Source organism: Choloepus didactylus, chromosome 12 (assembly GCF_015220235.1).
Source record: "Choloepus didactylus isolate mChoDid1 chromosome 12, mChoDid1.pri, whole genome shotgun sequence".
Classification (NCBI taxonomy): Eukaryota; Metazoa; Chordata; class Mammalia; order Pilosa; family Megalonychidae; genus Choloepus; species Choloepus didactylus.
In genome coordinates this window covers 88,429,341-88,450,738 of record NC_051318.1, presented here as the reverse complement: position 1 = coordinate 88,450,738, position 21,398 = coordinate 88,429,341, and the positions used below count along the sequence as shown (strand labels likewise).

The 21,398-nt window shown below is 38.6% G+C and overlaps 1 protein-coding gene across 5 annotated transcripts in view; it reads right to left on the bottom strand.

Annotated features, from left to right (window-relative positions):
- Window positions 1-21,398, bottom strand: part of DGKH (diacylglycerol kinase eta) — a 260,817-nt gene that overhangs the window by 78,796 nt on the left and 160,623 nt on the right. For 4 of the 5 annotated variants that reach the window (XM_037800613.1, XM_037800616.1, XM_037800614.1 and 1 more), the window contains exons 5-6: window positions 1,968-2,072; window positions 1,573-1,705 (exon numbers count right to left, since the gene is read on the bottom strand). In XM_037800613.1, coding sequence (XP_037656541.1) covers window positions 1,573-1,705; window positions 1,968-2,072 — 238 coding nt within the window. Of the gene's footprint in view, window positions 1-1,572; window positions 1,706-1,967; window positions 2,073-3,210; window positions 3,550-21,398 lie in introns of those variants that run through there. The other variant, XM_037800617.1, reaches the window with a different exon arrangement.

Sequence of the window (21,398 nt, the reverse complement as noted above, 5' to 3'; positions counted from 1 at the left end):
TCTAAAGTTCAACTTTGATAATGATAAAAATATCCTGAATAACTACATTCTTATAAAATAAAAAGGCAATGTTTTCTCTATTCATAAAACCCAAGGAGATTTTATAAAACCTTCTGCGATAGTTCTAAAAATACTAGTGGCAAGATGCTGCTGATTTAAAATTTTTACTAATAGGGAAACTGAATACTAACACGTAATCCTCCAAGAATATAATTTAAAAATCCAATAATTGGAACATTGTTTTAAAAGGGAGACTCCTTTATTTACAGACGAATATGACATGTTTATTTCAAGGCTTAAGTTTCTTCTCGCCAGCTGACATAATTCTCATTTTTCTTTTAAAATGCTTAGAAAATTACTCAGTGATTCCACTATTAACCACAATTCCTAAGCAATTAGATATACCTAACTATGCTTCTCAGATCAGAAAGTGCTCAGAGAATCTCACATCTGATATGGTTTTTAGCATTTGGGGATGAGATGCTAGAAGTTAATAGCAAAAATGCCATCAAAATACAACGCAGGAGTAGAGACCTGGTGGGAGTTAGATCAACAGCAACGATTTTGATTATTAAAGTTCTTAAAAGCAAATTATGTCTTTGCAATCATTCTTACGATCTAGAAGACACTTAGCAATCCTCCAAATTTCCTTTTAATGAATTTCAATGCATTAGAGCATGATGCAATCTGGAATTATTTACTTCATAACGTTCTTATAGAGCACAGTTACAAACTCATTTGGTTTCTTTGACTAGAAAAGCAGTTTTATTTTATGTATTCTCTCAGTTCATTTGCATAGCAACTCTGTGGGGTAGAAACGACTCCTGTCCCTGTTTTACAGATGAGGAAAGGAAAGCTAGAAGAGTTAATCCGCTCACCCTGGTCACACAGTTTGTAATGAAGGAGGTGGGATTGGAGCACAGAGGGTTTAACCATGGATTTCTGACACTATGCAGTGCCATATTACATGGATATAAGAATGATAGATCTCAGATTTTACTATTTAAAATCAAGTAAAACTCTGACTCTATTACTACTCTATTATTTAATTACAATATTCAAAACTGCCTAAGAAATTTCTCTATTAGAGAAAAAAAGTGGTATTAGTTTTAAATAGCCAATGTCTTAAATTATGCAATGTAATAACAATCAAAGATTCTGCCAAAGAGTACATACTGTCCTCCTACAATGTTGTGTTCTCCATTATCAACCAGAACAAAATGTAGAATACTAAAATAATAAAATCCAAATATTTATTTTTGAAACAGAAGTTGCCAGTTCCTTTGGAGTGAAATGCTACCATTTGACTCCCACGTCCTTTAAAATGATTTTATACTATCTTTTCCTGTGCAAAACTATTTCCCAAGGTGGTCCGATGTGTGTAGAGCTCACTTTCAGCTACAGGAAACTTAAACGCGCTCTCGAGCTGTGATGGTCCCGGCTGCTGCCCCCCACCCCCGGGGGAAATGCGATCCTGTGATGAGTGTTTCCCTGCTGACTTCACAGAAGTCCGGCGGCGCGTGTGCAGCATGGCTGGCGCTGGGAGGGAGCACGTGTTGGCTGCTACGGTACCTTCACAGGACAGGCCGTGGGAGGTGACTCCAGACAGGCTCTCCCTGCACACGTTACAGAAGGTGGGCCGGGCGTGGGAGCAGGCAAACCAGTTATGCATCCCTGAGAAATATTCCACGTTAAACTGGGCCACCTGGAAATGAGAAGTGAGGACAGACTTGCCGAACAAAGGAACAAAACTACAGACGCTTCATTATTCAGTGTACACAGTTAGCATAAAATTTTCAAATCCATAATTTTTACCAGTAAAGCACTTTTGCTTTTAATAGAAAGTTTCAAAAGAAGGTTTAGACGAGTGCCTGCATGAGACTACGCATATGTATGTAGCTCTGTTAGCTCTTCAGTTAACATTTATTCTCTAAGAATACGCAATGACAGAAGAGATGCTATTTTACCTCGTAAGAGTCTCTGGTCTGTACAGACTTTAGTGAGCTGATCCAATCCTCCATCTCCTTTCTGTTCTCAGCACAGAGCATTATCCTTCGGAATGGAGTGATTATCTGAAAGAAATAATCCAGTCTAATGATTGCTAAGAACCAACAAGAGAGATTATTGCAAAGCCTAACATTTTATAAGGTAATTTCATTTTATAACCTCTGAGTCCACATTTCCTTGATGAGGAAAGAAAGTTTCTCTGTAAACATAAATGTGTTTATCCTCTCTGTTTGCTATAAAGTGGTTAAGAAAAAAAAAGTAGCGCTTGTCCTGAATTCTAAGCAGTCTTGGTCTTTGATCCCATTGCTACTTACGTATCAGTAAAGGCCACTTACCTAGTCACAAAGAGCTATGAATCCAAATAAACAGCAATTTGCAAATCGTGGAATGTGCCTTGAAAATTGCTTTTAATTACACTTCAAAATAATTCATAGAAGCATAGAATTAATACATAGTTTTTAATATGGAAAAAGTTTAAGTTGAAAATCAAAAGAATGCAATATTACATGATTTCCTAATTTGTTTACTGTGGTACCAAGGACATTCCGTTATTACTTATATATGTAACACTGCCTATTTTAATATTATTTATATGCAGGATCCTTTTCTGTTGTGTAGAATTTCACTGTACTCCTTTTTAGTGAGCAGGGAGGAAGAATTAGTATAGAAGTCCTTTAGTTGGCTGTAGGGGAGAAAACTGTTACTTTCATCTTTTTTTCATATTAAGAACCTTGAAGAAAGTGAAATGAAAACCTCATGCTATCATAGCACAAAAAGGGCTTCAAAGTGAGGTTCTGAAACGACTTGAAAGAAGCCGGTTTATGTGTGAATACAATATTCTGGTTATAATCTTGACGTTAATAAACCCTAAGCATTTACTTGTGGAAAGAAGACCTTATTCACTCGTGGAAAAAAAGAGCAGAAGGTTACATTCCTACCTAGAAACTATTCCAAATAATAAATTACATATTTATAAATATTTTTATTTTCTCAGGTTATAAACTTCTTGATCATGTCATAGATCTACATGTTATTTTGCATTACAGGGCAGATTTCACTAATAATGAAAAAACAATAATCATTAAAAAAAAGAACTGTCCCCAAAAGGAGTAAACTGGTAAGTCTCAATCAATACTATTCATCTTAAAAAATAAATTTGTTATTTAAAACTACAGAGGTATCAGCCCAGTCTTAACTACTCACCAGTCACTGCCTCCTCTCCTTTGTCACTAGTTGGGGCTACGTACTCCTTCCTTAAACCGAGAAGCCTTTAATTCATCTAACGGGCACTCACACTTAAATAGAGCTGGCCAAAAGTCACATGGGAGAGGAGCACCAACCATTTGGCTTTGGGTATTTTTTGATTGCACATGAAATTGAAGAGAACTTCACTTCTGCATTTTCTTCTGTTTTCCACTACCCTCTTTTGATAAAGCTTATTAACAGTTGGTCACTTCTCTTCCTGAATAAATAGTTAATGCAAAGAGCAATGCCTGCCTCATTACTTAGGAGCCAAATGGAAGCTTTATTGCTTCTAAATGTTTTTCTAGGACAGCTCATCAAATGCAGCAGAAACACCATTAAATTATAATACACTTCTGTCTTCAACAACTCACATAGCACTCCAGAAAACTCTGTGTCACTGGACTCAATGATACTATCCGAATAAATACTGCCCCAGCATTTATTTTTTTGCTATACTACATGATATAACTATAAGGATTTTGTCCCTTGCATTATGATTTTATAGTGAGACAAGTATTGCTGTTTCATTCTTTAATTTTGTTCACTGTTAAATTCTAAGGAAAGCATGATGACTGATGGTTTAAGTTACCTTTAAACCTCCTCATTCTTTAAACGTTTCCTTGAATTCAATAAAAAGGGGAGAAAGAAGGATAGAGAAATAGGCTCTAATTTTTCATGCAGAGCTTTTGAACTACACAAATGTCTCCATTTAAAGGATTCGAGCAACATAACTTAATAATGTGTGAACCTTATATGCTGTTGAAGTAAAACATAAATTTGCAATTTCTCATTTTGGATAAAAATTTGTTTTAAAATGGACAATAATAAACAAGTGATTTCCTAATGCTGTATTTTTATTACAAAGTGAAGATTTTAATAGCCAAAATGAAATTATAAACAAAATTATTTTGACTTACAGTCCCTATGATTAAGAAATCTACCAATTATATAGTTACACTATAAGAAGTCCATATGCATAAAATGAGCCTCCATAAATCATGCTATGCAGAGATGCCTGGTTTCACGACTACAGAACCTGGAAGTTCTCAATGAGCCACGTCGTCTGGGCCTAACTGAATACAAGCCTGACCTGCCCAGCCCACCTGTGACATCTTCCAAGTTGGCCTTTCCTTTCCTGAAATAATTTCCCATCAGACCTTCAGTGCTCGGAGCACACACACATGCACACACTTTTATTGAAGTTCTTCCTCATCTTAGATTTTTTTAGGAAGGGCTATGACAGATCCAGTTGCTGACAGACAGGCCTGGGTTGTGCCCTAACTGAACTCCATTACTTCACCGTGATTTCTCATCCACATCTTTAAGAGGAAAATATTTGGAGAGCAGCAAAATCCCGAAAATCAGGTCTTACTCAGGGATGTTGATCCCTGCTAGCATATCCAATCCAGTCTTTTTAAATTCAGGGAACACAGACTGAGCCTCTGGGGAGACTATGCCCAGGAAGTTTCTGGAACTGGAGGACTTTCAACCTTTCTTGAAGGATCTGAAGCTTCCCCTGCAGTTTCCCTGAGCCCTGTCCTTACCTCAACCCCACCCTGACCCTCTCTTCCCACTACCCAACTTTCCTAGTAATTTTTTTTTCAGGCACATCCAAAATTACTTCAGTAATTACTTTTTTCAAACTTTAACCACCGCTCCCACCTCTGACCTTGGCACACATCATCTGTCTGTCCATCCATCAAAGCACATACTGAGCATTCACTGCATCCCAGAGCCCAGAGCCAAAAACCAAATGGGCTTTGCCTTAACAGTCTATAAGGGAGAAAAGTAAGTAAATCAATGGTTTACTTGTCAGATATGCTGTACAAGACAGAGGTACAAAGGAGGGATATCTAAATCAGAAAGTTTCCTAAATGCTACCTCAGATAATACACAAATTCTCTATTAATAAAAATATTACTCCACTTTGAAAGCTACTGGCATATAAGGATTAATCCATTAACACTATTATGCGTGTAAAAGAATCAAGAATTTCAGTCTGGTTAAGGATGTAAATATATAAAACAGATATGCGTACAACAATCTGGCATTAAATATATACAAGCCTATAGAAGAGTAACATTATAGTTAAGACTTTAAATAAACAAATGTGCACACACACACACACAAAATATATATATAGTGAATACTGCACTGGTTATCTTTCAGTGAAAGGATTACTGATAATTTTAATTGTATTCTTTTTGGGTTAGTCTATAGTTTCTAAAGTAAAGATGTAGTATGCCTGTAATAAAAACATTATTTAATTTTTTACTAATAGGATGGGAATTTAGAATATAAAATTTTTACATTGTTCCAAAGTAGGAGTTTTCAAACTCTGCTGAACATTAGAAACACCTAGGGAAATTTTTAAAATCCCGATGCCAGGCCATACGCCATTCTAATTAACTCAAAACTTCTGGGGTGGGACCCAGCCACCAGTACTTTTTTTTCAACTCCCAGATGATCCCCAACTGCAGCCAAGCTTGAGAACCTGTATTCTAAAGCTACTTATTATTCCTTGAAACAGTTTGAACTAAAAAAAAAAAAAAAAAAAAGAGCGAGAGAGAGAGAGAAGTTTCTGAAGAGAAGTTGGATTACAAGGGATTGCTAATCTGCAAGTTCCTAACTGGAAATCACTACTATAACACATAGACTGCATCCCAACAGCATCCTTTCTTACCTGTGTGGCCGTGGGCTCACCTCCCTGGCTCCTCTGGTCTCTCATCTTCTAAGTGGGGAACGAGCAGGAACTAACAGCACAGCAGGTGTGGTGTGGTTACAGACAATCCAGGTAAAGCATTTAGCACAGTGTCTGCCACACAGTGAGGGCTCAGTAAGAGTCAGCATCACACTTCATCTTAGGGCTGACAGAAATGACGTACACATTTACATACTTCTGTAATGTATGTACTTCTTGAGTAAATGTAGTTCACAAACTGTGGTCCTGAGTTAAAGTCAGAAATGGAGGCATTTTCCCAACAAAATAGTCACTGCCCAGCAAACTAATAAAATAGGAATATTGATAATGACCTACTCCTTAGACATATTAGAAAATATAAACAAGGAATTAGGAAAAACGGACTCCCCTTGATTGCCCTGGGTCTGATCTTCCCAAAGACAAGCATATAAGGCTTCTTAAAATTAAGAATGCCAGAGACCCTGCATGGCACTGTCAGAGGTCAGCACATAGCATCTAAGCTATTCAAAATAAAGGCGACTTGTTTGAACTCTGAGATTTTTGATTCTGCAATGAAGGCGACTCTGCATCCTACCCTGGTAAACTTTTTCTTTAAAAAAAAAATTTTTTTTTATTAGAGAAGTGGTGGGTTTACAGAACAACCATGCATAAAATACAGGACATCCATACCCCACCCAACCATCAACATCTTGCCCACTGTGGAACATCCATTACAACTGCTGACAGCATTTTTTAAATAATTGCACTTTTTTTTTAACAGTAATTACATTTGTTACAATTTATGAAAGATTATTAAAATAGAATTATTAACTACTGTCCATAGTTTACATTAGGTTTATTTTTTTACCATATACCTCCCTGTTAATGACCTTGCATTAGTGGCATTCATTTGTTATAATTCATGAAAGAACATTCTTATACTTGTACTATTAACTATAGTCCTTCATCTATAATAGGGTTCACTATATTGTACAGTTCTCTGTTTTATCCTTCAATTTTTATTCTAGTAACATATACATCCTCAAGTTTCCTCTTCTAATCACATTCACCTATATAGTTCAGATTAACATTCAATTTTATTACTGTAAAGGCAGTAGTCACTTCAGCCATTTTATCCTTTGGCTTTTTGAAAATGTCATATCTTTTAATTTATTTGTCTCTCCTTTTACCCTTTTAGTTACCCTTACTTATAATCTTCATTTCCATACTCTACTCCAAGTCTCTGTCTCCTGGTCTTTTCCTTTCAGCCTACAGAACTCCCTTTAGTATTTCTTGTAGGGCAGTCTCCTTGTTGATGAACTCTCTCAGTTTCTATTTATCTGTGAATATTTTAAACTCGCCCTCATTTCTGAAGGGCAGTTTAGCCAGATAAAGAATTCTTGGCTGGCAGTTTTTCTCTTCCAGGGCCTTAAATATATCATACCTCTGCCTTCTCACCTCCATGGCTTCAGATGAGAAATCAGAACTTGGTCTTATTGCAGTTGCCTTATATGTGATGAATTGCTTATCTCTTGCTACTTTCAGGATTCGCTGCTTATCATTAGCATTTGACATTCTGATTAGTATGTGACTCAGAGTAGGTCTATTAGGATTTATTATGTTTGGAGAACATTGTGCTTCTTGGAAATGCATATTTATGTCTTTCATAAGAGTTGGGAAATTTTCAGTCATTAATTCCTCAAATATTCTTTCTGCTCCTTTTCCCTTCTCCTTCTGGGACACCCCTGGTGCATGCGTTTGTGCACTTCATGCTGTCACTCAAATCCCTGCGACCCTGCTCAGTTTTTCCCATTTTTTTCTCTATCTGTTCTTCCATCTGTAAGATTTCAATTGTCCTGTCTCCTACCTTGCTGATTCTTTCTTCTGCCTGTTCAAATCTGCTGTTGTATGCCTCTAGAATATTTCTAATCTCTTCTTTGGTGCCTTTCATTCCCATAAGTTCTTATATGTTTCCTTTGATACTTTCAAATTCTTCTTTATACTCACCCAGTGTCTTCTTAATATCCTTGATTTCTTTGGCCATGTTTTCCTTCATCTCCTTGAATTGATTTAGGATAATTTGTTTGAACATCTTTGATTAGATGTTCCAAATTCTGTGTCTCCTCTGAAATTTTAATTTGTTCCTTTGATTGGGCCATATCTTCCTGTTCTTAGTATGACATGTAATATTTTTTGCTGATGTCTAGGCATCTGATTATCTTGAGGAGTTTAATCTGAAGGTCAGTTTCTCTCTGTTGCCTGGGGTTTTATTGTTGATTGGCTTTGTCTTAAGACTCTTCTTTGACACTTGGTTTAACTTATTCTAGACCTTTAGAATTGCCCATGTTTAACTGATCACATGTTTTTCAGCTCCTCTTTATCTGTTTCTTGCCCTGGATATGTGGTACAGTTTTAAGAGTGCACTATTTGTGCAACTGTTTCACCCTGAGGAGAGTGCTTCCTTTCCTCTGTTCCTTCTCTGGGAATGTTAATCTGTATATATTTTTTTAATCTATAGTTTTTTAACTATAGGAATTTATAGTTTTTCCTTTTGTTGTCTCTATTTGCTTTTGCCTGGAGGGCAAATTCTGGGAGGAGGGTCCCTGGGAAAGGACTTTCCCAAGTCAGTATTTCCCCATCAAAATGGGGTGAGAGACACATAAACGGGGTGCAGACCAATTCCAAAGTGCCCTGGGGAGGATACCAGGAAGGACACCAAACATCTCCTTGACTGCTCCCCAAATCTGTGCTTTCCTGGCCTGCCCAGCAGCTGGCACTCTTCAGCAAACTGTTCCCCACAATCCTAAGGAGAAACTGTGTTTAAACCTCCACTGCCTCTACCCCTGCTGAGGGTGGGGATGAAACAGAATTTGCCCACTGGTTTTGTCTGGGGTGGGTTGAAACAATAGCTGCCCTCAGAGCCAGGACCCAGTGATCTGAGTTTGCTTTTTGAAAGCCACGATCAGTGCTTGGCTGTGCCCCCCTGTCCTTGAGAAAGAGGACTTTTATGTCCCCTTCTGATTGCAGCAGTCAGCCAGGTACTGCATCCCAAGGGGGCCTGCCATGAGCACAGGGGATGGGCACCAGCTGCGACAACGGAGCAAACTACTTGCAGTTCCTTACCACAGCTTCTCAGTCTCTTCCTCCACTTTTCCCTGGACGCTGTACAGTGTTCTGGCCTCTGGAGCCTCTGAACAGCTGTTTCAGACAGTTCCGGGCTGTTTACTAGCTGCCCTGGAGGACAGACTGAGTCCTGGAGCTCCCTATTCCTCCATCTTTCCTGGGAGTCCCAACCTTCCCTGGTAATTTTAAACATCCAACAACTTTTACCGATAGGAAGTTATTTCTAATCTAAAGTTCTTTACTACAAACTAGTCATGCCTGCCCTATCACAGTACTTTTCTTCAGCAATTAGCCCTGAATGGCCCTGATTGAAATAAATACTCATACGCAGTTAGAAGCCTTTACTGGAAAGCAGGAAAAACAGAGCTTAATTGGGCTGTTACAACTTTCAAATCATTTATGCTAACAGTTTTAATGGTCTATAGTTATTATAATTAAAGGGGATAAAGTTGACTTTTGTTAGAGCCAAATCAGGTATAATTATGCGCCTTTTAAAAACTAGGTTTGCGATAACTGAATTTGCCAAGTGTTCAGTCTCGATATATGCCTTCCATCTTTCCTCACAAAACTTACAAGCAACTCTTCACTTATGTATTGTATTTTTTTTCCATTCCTCTTTTATGGAATGCAATAATTCACATGACAACTTAAGTGTGCAACTGCAATGTCATCATGTACCTTAAGTGACTATTTTGAGAGCAAGATACTCCCATATATCAAAGTGTAAACCAGGGACCTCAGCATCCGAGAGCACTGGTTCTCAACTGCGGATCCCAACCAAAGCTCCAAGCCAGACTTGCTGAATCAGAATCTTGGTTTGCCAGGAGGTGTGGGTAATTTCTAGTTGTGGGTGATGGAGATGGACGGTCCTGTTTCTCAACCACCATGGGTGGCAGAAGCATCCAACTTTCCCATTAGTGAAGACAGGGGTTGGTCTAAGCAATGTCAGGAGAATGCTTTTAGTTTTTATGGGTCCCTGCTTCACTTTGCAGCACCCTCTGCTCCCAAGTTTTTAGTGTTCTCATGTGCCCCAAAAGGGCCCCTTTTTTTGGAGACCAACCTGAAATAACCTTCCATCAACAGCACCCCATGTGACAGAACAGAGGCCACAGTATGGTGACTTTAGATGCGTTTATCTGGCCATTCTGTTTGAACCCTGAAGTACCGTGTTGTAAAAGCAATTAAATTAATCTACCATAATTAGGCAGGTACTTTGCTCACTCACTGTACAAGCATCTTAAATCTGTTTTCTTCAGTTTGCCATTTCATACACTTTTATTACCTAGTGGTCCCTGGAGGCATTGGAGTTTGCAAGTTCAATAAGGACTCTTCTCCCTCCTTCACCCTCTGGGATCAATATTTTATATTCAGTTGTCTCAAGCCCCATCTGTTTTCTCTATGATGAAACCTGCTTACCTAAAAAGCCCTTTATCTAAGGTGTTAATAGATGATAGAGATTAATGTGTATTTTCTCCCCAGGGTGCTTGAATTTTAATGGAAGACTCAGTAAAGTATGATGTCAAAACAAATGTATTTTTGGCACCATGCCAAAAGAAAGCACCAGCGGTATTTTCAGCAGATAATAAAATTTAAATCTACATGATAACTATTTTAGATTAGGAGGAGACATTATAACACTGGAACAATAGCATAAAGGTTCGTTTTGCACATGTGTGCACTGTGGAAACTGCATTAAATGCTTGCAAAGAAAGAGAGAAGTTCCGTGAAATCCTGGAACACAAATTTCACCATATCTACAACGATGTAAAATAACTTAAAAAGATGTAAGGGATTAATGATAAGACTGAGGTTGACAGGTAATTCACATCCACGCAAGGTCTTCATTATCAATATATGGCTGAAATATATAAATAAGTTCTGCTATATGGATAGCACACTATCTAAATAGGATTCTAAGTCATACTGTTTGACAGTTGAATTGAGGTCTTCTTTCTTCTCTCTCAGAATGATCTAACAGTCGTGACCTGGGTATCACTTTCAGAACTCGGCTTAGAACCTTGTTTAGATTTATATACAAACACACATATGCACCCTTGCTGAGAGCTGAAGGTCCTTGAAAGTTCATTCTACATTTTCAGTTTGGGTGACTGACCATTCTCCTAAGTGGTGAGTCATTTTGGCTGAATAACAACTTACTGATCTTAAGGGGCATTCCTATAATGTAGACCAGGAGGTATCAGATTTTAAGACTTCCCCCCAGGCTCTCAAGACAAAGAGGGAGGCATCTGCCATGACCATGAGGAAGTCTACCCCAATGTGCTTTGTTCCCTATCTCAGAGAAGCTATGGTGACATCTTCTGATATCAAATTTATTTCAAAAATCAAACTTTGAATCATGTAAGTACCTCTACATTGACAGAGATAACTGAGAATTCTGTAGCAGAGATACAAAACAGTACTGGCTTGTGACGAGGTTATAAAAAAATGTACAATTATTGAAAAACACATTCTAATAAAAATGTTTTATAAATATGTAACACATTTTTTCTGAGAAACCAACTAATTATAGAGAGGGAAAGGACATTTGGACAATAGTAGAACATCTTTGCCATGAGTATGTCTGTCTGATTATCCACAGAAACACCTGACTACAGACATCCCAAAAGGCAAAGTCTAGCTGATCTTACAATAGTTTCTGTAAGTTAAGTAAGGAATCAATTATATTTCAATATATTGAAGAGAAAAACAAATGTACAAGCTAAGTGAAGTTGTTCACAATTAGCTAATACACTTCTTATATGGGGAGTTAACAACCACAACAAAATAATAGCACTGTTAACGGCAAGTAAAGAACAACAATAAAAAAAGATTATGTCCTTCACTGCACAGTACCGACTAGAGTAACCATCTTCAACTCAGTAAATCTTTCAACTTTTTCCCAGTTTCTGCAGACCCAGGCAGTGTTTGAGAAGAAAGATGGAAAAGAGGCAGAGTTAAAATCTGGCAATGGTATTTTTAGGGACGTGCACAGAAGAATGAGGGGTGAAATGACATGTTGTGAAAGATCTGCTTTAAAAGACTTCAGATAAAACAAGAGAAAGAGAGAACAGATGACGCAAGTGTGGCAAAATCTTTATAACAAGATCTGGGCAGCGAGGGAGTGCGGGTTCATCACAGTGTTATACAACATTTGTGTATATTTGAAACTTTTCATAAACATTAAAAACAACAAGGACCCGAGCATTTGAGAACCCCACATGATGCTCTTCAAGGAATTAAGAAGGTGGGGCAACTGGAGGCCTCAGTCTTCTTATACACATGTAGATCCTAGTCCAACCGTGGCCCTGAACTCGGCTTGGAGCACACACCCACCCAGGACCCAAGGTTCTGGCTTCCTTCCTGCCTCTCCCAGATCAAACTTAGAGTAAATGAGCAAATTAAATTGCTCAAGCGACCGCAAAGTCCACAGAAGCTAATGAATTAAGGGTGATGCTCTCTGGTTGAGATGGGGTGGAATGGACTTCACTGAAGAGAACAATGCAAACCCTACTTCCGCCCTTTTTAGGGCTCGATGACTCTGCTTAAGATCGGGCCAGTCTGACTTCCACGTCACAAAACCTACTTCTTGACTAAGTAGTTGTGGCTATTAACAATGCCATTTCCTGTGTTAATTTGATTTCCCTTTGTAACCTAATATTGGGCTTTTTTATTGCTTTAGGGTATAAAACATAAATAAAATATAAATTCTGATACCTGCTTCCATGAAATTAAGAATCTCAGATTTCAATGCTATTAGTAACAACGGTTTCACTATGTACACGTTTCCACATGATCTCAGATTCTAAAAAGCATATTTTTCCTTATTTAAATTAAATAACCCAAAATACTGTAAAATCAAAGTTTTATTGAAAAGCTTCTGATAAAATGATAACACTATAAAATAAAGGAAGAACTCAACCATTTTTTTTACATCAGCAACTGAATTCAACGTTATATAATTTACACGTTCTTAGAATCTGCATAAAAACTGTAAAAGCAAACAGTGTGTCTAACATCTTTCTGGGACTATCCTGTCTTAGGCTATTGTTTCAGAGCATGTCACTTCCCAGAGGCCTCCGGTTCACCAGCAAGCCAAGGGTAGAAGGGTATATGAAACCCAAGAGCACAAAAGCAGCCCCTCTGCAAGCTGTGTGCCCCCCCCTCCACCTGCACCCCCTGGAAAAAGGACACGGTAAAGGCCTTGGGGAATCTGCCAAGACAGAATTTAGGTTTTACTTGTTGGGGTATCCTATTATATCACTTATTATTTATAAATCACATGGATGATAATAAACCACTGTTTCTCTGTAGACTAATAAGGTTTGGATCAACCCAAAGGACAATTAAAAATCTCTTAGAATTCAAGCAAACTATAGTCATTGATGTTTATTCAGTCCTCATCGTGTTAGTTTCCTGCTGCTGCTGTAACAAACTCAGTGGCTTAAAACAACACAAAAGTATTATCTTACAGCATTGGAGGTCCAAAGTCTAAAACTGAGGAGCCGGCAGGGCTGCATTCCTTCTGGAGGCTCCGGAGGAGAACCTGCTTCCTCCTCGCCTTGTCTCAGCTGCTAGAGGCCACCTGCCTTCAGTGGCTTGTGGCCCCATCCTGGCATCACTCCAACTTCCTGCTTCCACACTCACATCTCCTACTACTCACTCTGATTCTCTCTTACAAGGACCCTGTAATCCACCTGGATAATCCAGGATAATTTCCCCATCTCAAGACCCTTAACTTAATCATGTCTACAAAGTCCCTTTTGCCATAAATAGTACATTCACAGGTTCTAGAGATTATGATGTGAACATCTTTTTGGGGGGGAAAAGGGGTGTGGGGAGCATTACTCAGGCTACCACAACCATAAAATAAACATAATATGTAATTATACACTTTGATACTGTAATAATAAATTCATAAATCAATAATACCTGCCATTTATTTTCTTATTAAACTCATAATTTCACTTAGTACCTATGGATGCAAACAAGCTTACTTTAAAGCAACTAATAGTTTAAGTTCATTACAAATAAGGCATGTAGGTGGCTCTAACACTGAAAAATGGAATGATTACTCCCGCAGCATTTTACATTTTCAAGGCGCTTTGCTGTCAATATGGTCACATACATTATGTTATCTAACCTTCCATATAACTGGCCTATCTTACAGCTAGAAACAAATTCAACTTGCTTAAAATTGCAAAACCTATAAGGAGCAGAGGGAGAACGTGCAGCTAGGTATTCTGGATTCAAATCACATCCTTTTGCCCCTGTTATATGAGACAACAGAAGTTCATTCTATATCAGAAGCTGATTCTCAGCTTCTTCACGTGGACCAGAGAACTGTTCCACGAGTCCAATCTATGGTGCTATAATTTGACATCTGCAGCTCTAAGAAATCATATGCCATAAAAACAATCATTTCAATATAAAATATAAGGATTAAGTGTAGAAAATTTCAATTTAGCAAAAACAAAATTATTTTCCTGAAAATTCAAAATAATAAAGCTCTAACTTTATTTAAGTAATGACATCTATACTTCGTTACAAAAATATTCTTGGTTGACCAAAACTGCAAAAAAAAAAACAAAAAATTACTGAGTAAATCCAAATCAGTACTCTATGAGGCCAAAATCAATCAACAGCTAGACCACCAATATAAAGCAAGCATATTCCACAAATAAATGTAATTCTAACTGAAAGCATCGTGATGCTATGTAATTTGCTTAGTGTGTGTGTTGCTCCCTTTGAGGGCAACACATTTGAAAACAGAGTTTACTGACTTTCCCTGATAACCTTATCTAAGAAGGTCTCTCTTTGATTCTCCACCATGACATGCTATTCTTAACTTCATAGTACTTTTCTCCGTTCACATATTAGCATTTGGTTATTTTCTGATGTTACCCACTTCATGTCTGTTTTACCACTATACATATTCCAAAAACCATACACACTTCTTGTAGAGAATATGTGAATGTTTTAAATGATTGCAAAGATGATGCATCTTAAATGACAGGTGAGATAAACCATAACATTTTTTTTTTATTAAAGAGGTTGTGGGTTTAGAGAACAATCATGTACAAAATACAGACTGCCCATTAACCACCCTATTATTAACACCCTGTATTAGTGTGGTACATTTGTTACAATTCATGAAAGGACATTTTTATAATTGTAGTATTAACTATAGTCCATCATTTACAACAGGGTTCACTGTGTTGTATAATTCTTTTTCTTTTTTTTTATTTTAAATTTTTATTCTATTAAATTTACAACCTAAAATTTCCCCTTTTACTCACATTCAAATAAATAATTCCATGCTGCTAATTACATTCACAATGTTGTGCTACCATCACCACCCTCCGTAACCAAAACTTTTCCATTAACCCAAACAAAAGCTGTACAATTTTGCACTAACTCCCATTCCCTAGGGCCATAACATTTTAAAACAAGTGCCGAAGGCTTCCTACTGTGATAGTCTTTTCAATTCATGCTTTCAATGATTCATTCATTCACCAAAAAACTTAAAGAGGTTCTATTTTATGCCAAGCAATGTTTCAGCACAACGGAACAAAGGCACGAAGTCCCCAGTCCCTGCACCCAAGGAGCTGACTGTACAGTGGGGAAGATGGATAATAAACCTAATTTCCAGACAGTGGATTCCTGTCATCTCCAAACCACTTACAGAGGGTGGCGTACAAGACACTTTGAGAGCTGGACCCTCATCCACCTTCTGAGCCCCCTGGGGCAACCTAGTCAAGGGGCAATTGACCAAACCAAAGGATCAGAAATGTTCTGCAGGGGGAAAGACAAAATGCAAGCAAGTAAGGATGAAGGGCAAGCAAGATTAACTGTGTCTGGGAAGGTGAGGGGCAGGGAGGGAGGAGAAGGAACGCATATTGCAAACCAAGGGACACCATGTACACACAAACACAGAGATAAAGAGAGGTGAAGGCAAGACCCGGTGGTTGCATATAATGTGATGTGACAACCATGGTTTGAAAGAGACAGATGAAGCCAGGGAGGTAATTATGACAAACCTTTTACCCACGCTGAGGAGGAGTATGAATTTGATACTAAAAGTGATGAAGCAATACTAAAGCGTTTTAAGCAGGGAGGAAACACGAATCACAGATTCATTTTAGAAACATCACTCTGGCAGTGGAGGAGTGGGTCTGATCGGTGTTGGGAGGCATGGGATTAGGCAGAACAGGAGGTGATCTGGTGGCAGGGATGCTGCTGGGCACAGAGGCATTCCACAACGAATTCAGCAGGGGACAGAAATGAAAAGGATGTAAGAGCTTTTAGGAGGCAGAACTAACAGGACTTGGTGTTTAACTGGGGGTGAGAAGTGACAATGAGGGCGCAGTTTAGATGACTTCCAGCTTTCAGGTTTGGAATTAAAATCATTTTACAGGTCAAAAATAATGAGTGACCATTTATAGAGTAACTACAACAAGCCAGACATTTCATTCAAATGACCCCAAAAGTAGCAATCCCGTTTTACATTTCAGGAGCCTAAGGCTCAGTAAGTTCTGTAGCCTGTCCAAGTCACCAAGTACATGCAGGATTTGAAACTGATCTCTGCCTGCCTTCCTAGCCATCTATTAGAGGAGGAAGGAGTAGCAGAGAATGTGTGAAACCATCCTGGAAGAACAGGCAGAAAAGTCTACAAGTGCTGCTTATTTTTTCTCCCCTTAAAAAAATCTGGGCCATCATGCAGTTACATGTCAACCCTGTACTACTTGTGCATTCTTTAAAGATAAGCAAGAAATGAGATACAAAAGATGCTAGTAGAAAATAATAATAATGATTTCATTTACTAACACGGACAAGTCTCTGCAATCCAGGCACCGTCAGAACAAAGTATTTGCAAACCATAAAATCATATTCATAGAAGGCATTTGAAGTACTACATTGTACATGAGAAACTGGGAGGTTTTTTTTTTTAGTATTAATTGTAATAACAAGGATCATAGTGATTTCAGAAATTATTTATGTGAGCTGTCACAGACACTTCCACTCTAAATTAGCAGTAAGCATTGGTTAATGGACACATTAAAAGTTTCACCATTCATTTAAGATTTCCAGATGGTGCCAGATCAGAACAACGCATTACCCTCCCTCCCTTGGCACAAGCTCTTTTGGTTTGTAACCGTAAATTGCTCTGTACCGGGCACATATGCAATGGGAAGTTTCAAAACAAAATAATTATCTTGTTTGTATCAGCCACCGCAAAACGAACACATTTCTAAAACCTAAATTTTCCATGACACCATAGTCATACTTAGGAAACGGAGAAGAAATCTCAGAAGAGCCCTGAAAATGATATTGAAAGAGGACTTTAAGCCATTTGAATGGTATACCTTACCATCGCAGCAAATGCACAAGGTACAAAACTGAAGTCTTCTTTTCACTCCCCCCAAACATGCTTTTATTCCCACGTTCTACTTTTAATTAAAGGCATCATTTATACTCTAATCCTCCCAAATTCAAACCCTCTGCTTTGCTTCCTCCTCTCCCTTCCCCACTCCCTTTGGCCCTGCTCCCAGCTCTTCCTGTCCAAGACGTCACCCCCATCACCTTCCTTCCTTTTGCAGATGGTCTGTTAGGCACCCCTGGCAGTTTGCTGGGACTGTAGCGGTCTCCAAGGTGGGCTTCCTGCCAAGTTCATTTCTCTTGTCAAATGCATCTATTGAAACAGCCAAAAGGGCCCCATATACTATTTTTTTAAAAATTCTGAATAGGTAATACACACATGCAATGCAAAATTCAAAATGTATTCAGAATGAGGTTTCCCTCCCGAAAGCCACTGCTTCTCAGGTTTTTGTGTAATTCCTGCAGATGTTCTCTGCCTATACTACAAAGCTAAGGTCAGTTGACGCTTAGACACATGCCCATGTACACATACACACAAAGGAACATCTTCTACATGTACATGCTTCCACACCTTGCTTTTCCCACTTAATAAAACTCGGGAGTTAATTCTGCATTTTACATACAGAGCTGATTTAGTCTTTTTAATGGTTACATTAAAACATTTCATTGTGTGATATATTTTATAATTCAGTTCGACCAGCCCCAAACTCATTGCACATTTGGGTTGTTCCCAATCTTTTGCTATTACAACCTTGCCATATGTCTTTGCACAAGTAAACAGTGCAAAGCACTGAGCCTGCTGGTTCTGGATGATATGGACAGCAAAGGCATTGACAGATCTGAAGGCGTGGGAAAACTTTCTTTATAATCTATTCTGTAAAGTGTGTATCTTGATCATATTGTCTTAAATCTTAGGTTAAAATCTTTTAGAAGTTTTACAATAACCATTTTCACAAATAGTCATGTCAGTCCTTGCTGGCGGGCATGCTTCTACCAATCTCTAAGACATCTTCATAGGAGCTTGTGCCACTTTGTTATGTACCCCAGGAAAGACTATGTTCTTTAATGCAGTCTTATGGGGGCACTTATTATGGGTGGGATCTTTTGATTAGGTTGTTTCCATGGAGATGTGAACAACCCAATTGTGGGTGGGATCTTTGATTAGATTATTTCCAATGGAGACGTGACCCCATACATTCAGGGTGAGTCTTAATTAGATCACTGGAGTCCTCAAGAGAGCTGAGAGCCCACACAGACCCAGACACCTAGAGACACTGGGAGATGCAGACAGATGCCCTGGACAGAGTTTGCCCTGAAGAAGCTAACAGAGAACTCCCAGATGCTTAGAGAGAAACGTTCCAGCAGAACCAAGCAGAGAGCTGAGAAAAGCTAAGAGAGACAGAAGCCCAGAGACATTCTGGAGAAAGCCATTTTGAAACACAACCTGGGAACAAAGGACAAGCAGACGCCAGCCATGTGCCTTCTCAGCTAACAAAGGTGTTCTAGAAGCCATTGTTCTTTCTTCAGAGAAGGTATCCTCTTGCTGATGCTTTAGTTTGGATACTTTTATGGCTTTAGAACTGTAAATCTGCAACCTAATAAACCCCATTTGTAAAAGCCAATCCATTTCTGATATTTTGCATTCCGGCAACTTTAGCAAACCAGAACAGAGCTGTTTTGCTATACCTGTACAACACACAAACACACACACACACATACCCCTGAGACTTACAAAGAGCCCTGAAGGGAGAAGGATTTGTTGTTTTGTCCTGACAGCTTTTCTCTCATTATGGGCCTAACAAATAGGGCAGCTCTAATAAAATTGTTGAGCAACTGTGAAAAATGCAAAGCATACCAAGCATACCTAATTATTCTTAGCATTATATATTGTTGGAATTCTGAAAAAGAAAATGGCCAAGGTTTGTGCAAAAACTAGACCCCAGAGACCACTCAGCTTACTGCTCTTATAAACATCAAATCTGCATCACACAGAAGTCTGAAACTCTTCCCACTTAAAATATTCATGGCAAACCTACGTGATTTCTATTTACTCTCCCAGGTGGCTACCCACTGCCAGAACATCCATACTACATAGGGCTGTGCTAGATTATTACAAAGAGTTAATGAAGTGTATGAAAACATCCTAGCTGCAGAAGCAAGACGCCCTATCAACTAGTCTAAATGCACTGTGTTGCTAGAGTCTGGATCAATGGAAGGCATCAACTGGAACTTAATGGAAGGGGCCTTATCAGTTCCTGAAGTCAGGGGCCAACGTTTTCTTGTAGCCATCCCTTCTACTCTAAGACGTCAGCTCCGTTTAAGAACTTCTTGCTGTTAATTTGTTTTTCTCAAATATATGAAGACCAGTGTGCTGGTCTGGATGTATTATGTCCCCCAAAACACCATGTTCTTTAATGCAATCTTGTGGGGGCAGACGTATTAGTGCTGATTAGGCTGGAATCTTTGGATTAGGTAGTTTCCATGGAGATGTGACCCTCCCAACTGTGGGTAATACATTTGATTAGATTATTTCCATGGAAGTATGGCCCAGCCCATTCAGCATGGGTCTTGATTAGTTTACTGGAACCCCACAAAAGCTCAGACATAAGGAACTCAATGCTGCTACAGCCAGGAGAGACATTTTGAAGAAAGCATAGGAGCTGAGAGAGGAGCTAGAACACAACCCAGGATTAGCAGATGCCAGCCACATGCCTTCTCAGCTAACAGAGGTTTTCAGATGCCATTGGCCTTCCTTTGGTGAAGGTATACTTGTGTTGATGCCTTAATCCGGACATTTTCATGGCCTTCAGACTGTAAATTTGTAACCAAATAAACCCCCTTAATAAAAGCCAACCGTTTCTGGTATTTCGCATTCTGGCAGCATCAGCAAACCAGAACAGCCAGTTTCTGCCTTGAGTTCCACACCAATGGAGACCACTTATCAGAATCTTCTTAGAGTATCTTAATACAGCTGGCTGACCCTCCACCCCAACTCTGATCTCTGAACCCGTACACCACCACCTGTGTTCCAGGACTGTCTGATAGCTTTTTGGATCTGCTACCAGCAAGTCTCATCTTATGACAATCAACAAGACTTAAAAAACCAATCTCCTATGGGATAGGACTCAACACGCTTGTTGTCATTAGGAAGCTCTCGCTTCTGATTTCACCTGTTTGTTGCTGACTAGATTGTAACTTGTCTTCCATAAGTGAAACCTACCTTTGCCTTCATGCATTAAGATTTGGTTCTGGCCAAGTTTAACTGGCTCTACAGACCATAAAAAAGGTTTATAGTGGAAACTACTGACCTAAAAATCTCTTTTTGCTGGGAAATAGCCACTTTCTTGTCAGAAATTAAATTCTTACCTGAGACTCATCACAAAGCAGAAATGGGTCAAAATTGTTAGTCTATCTCTCTTCCATGAAAGATGAGCCTAACAGCCACCACAAGAATTGACAACATGTGATAATAAGCAAGCACTGTGTCAGGTGCTAAGTGGCAGACTTTACATAAATGTTCTTCTATTTCTGTAGGAAATTCACTAGAAAGGGCCAGATTGGAATAAATCCCACTGACAGTGATGGGCCTTTACCTGGTATCTGTTATTGTATTCTTAATTACAGAAGCTTGAGAATTCCAATATGCTATTCATTCTCATGGAAAGAGCACAGACTTTAAGTTTTAATTATGCTACTTGCTAGCAGTATACATTTACACAAATTAATTTCTCTGAACTTCAACTTCTTCATTTGTTAAATGGGAGAATAACTATTCATGGGCTTTCTGAGATAATGAAGGGAGATATAAAATGTAAAGAACCTCCTAGGTAATCATTACTCCTTGTTATAGGGCACATCAAAGAGGTTTCAGAGACAAACAATCTTTCATTTTTCCAAACACCTTAAATTTTTAAAATCTTGTAAAATATTAGGTATTTCCTAATATACTTTTACTGTTTTATCACCA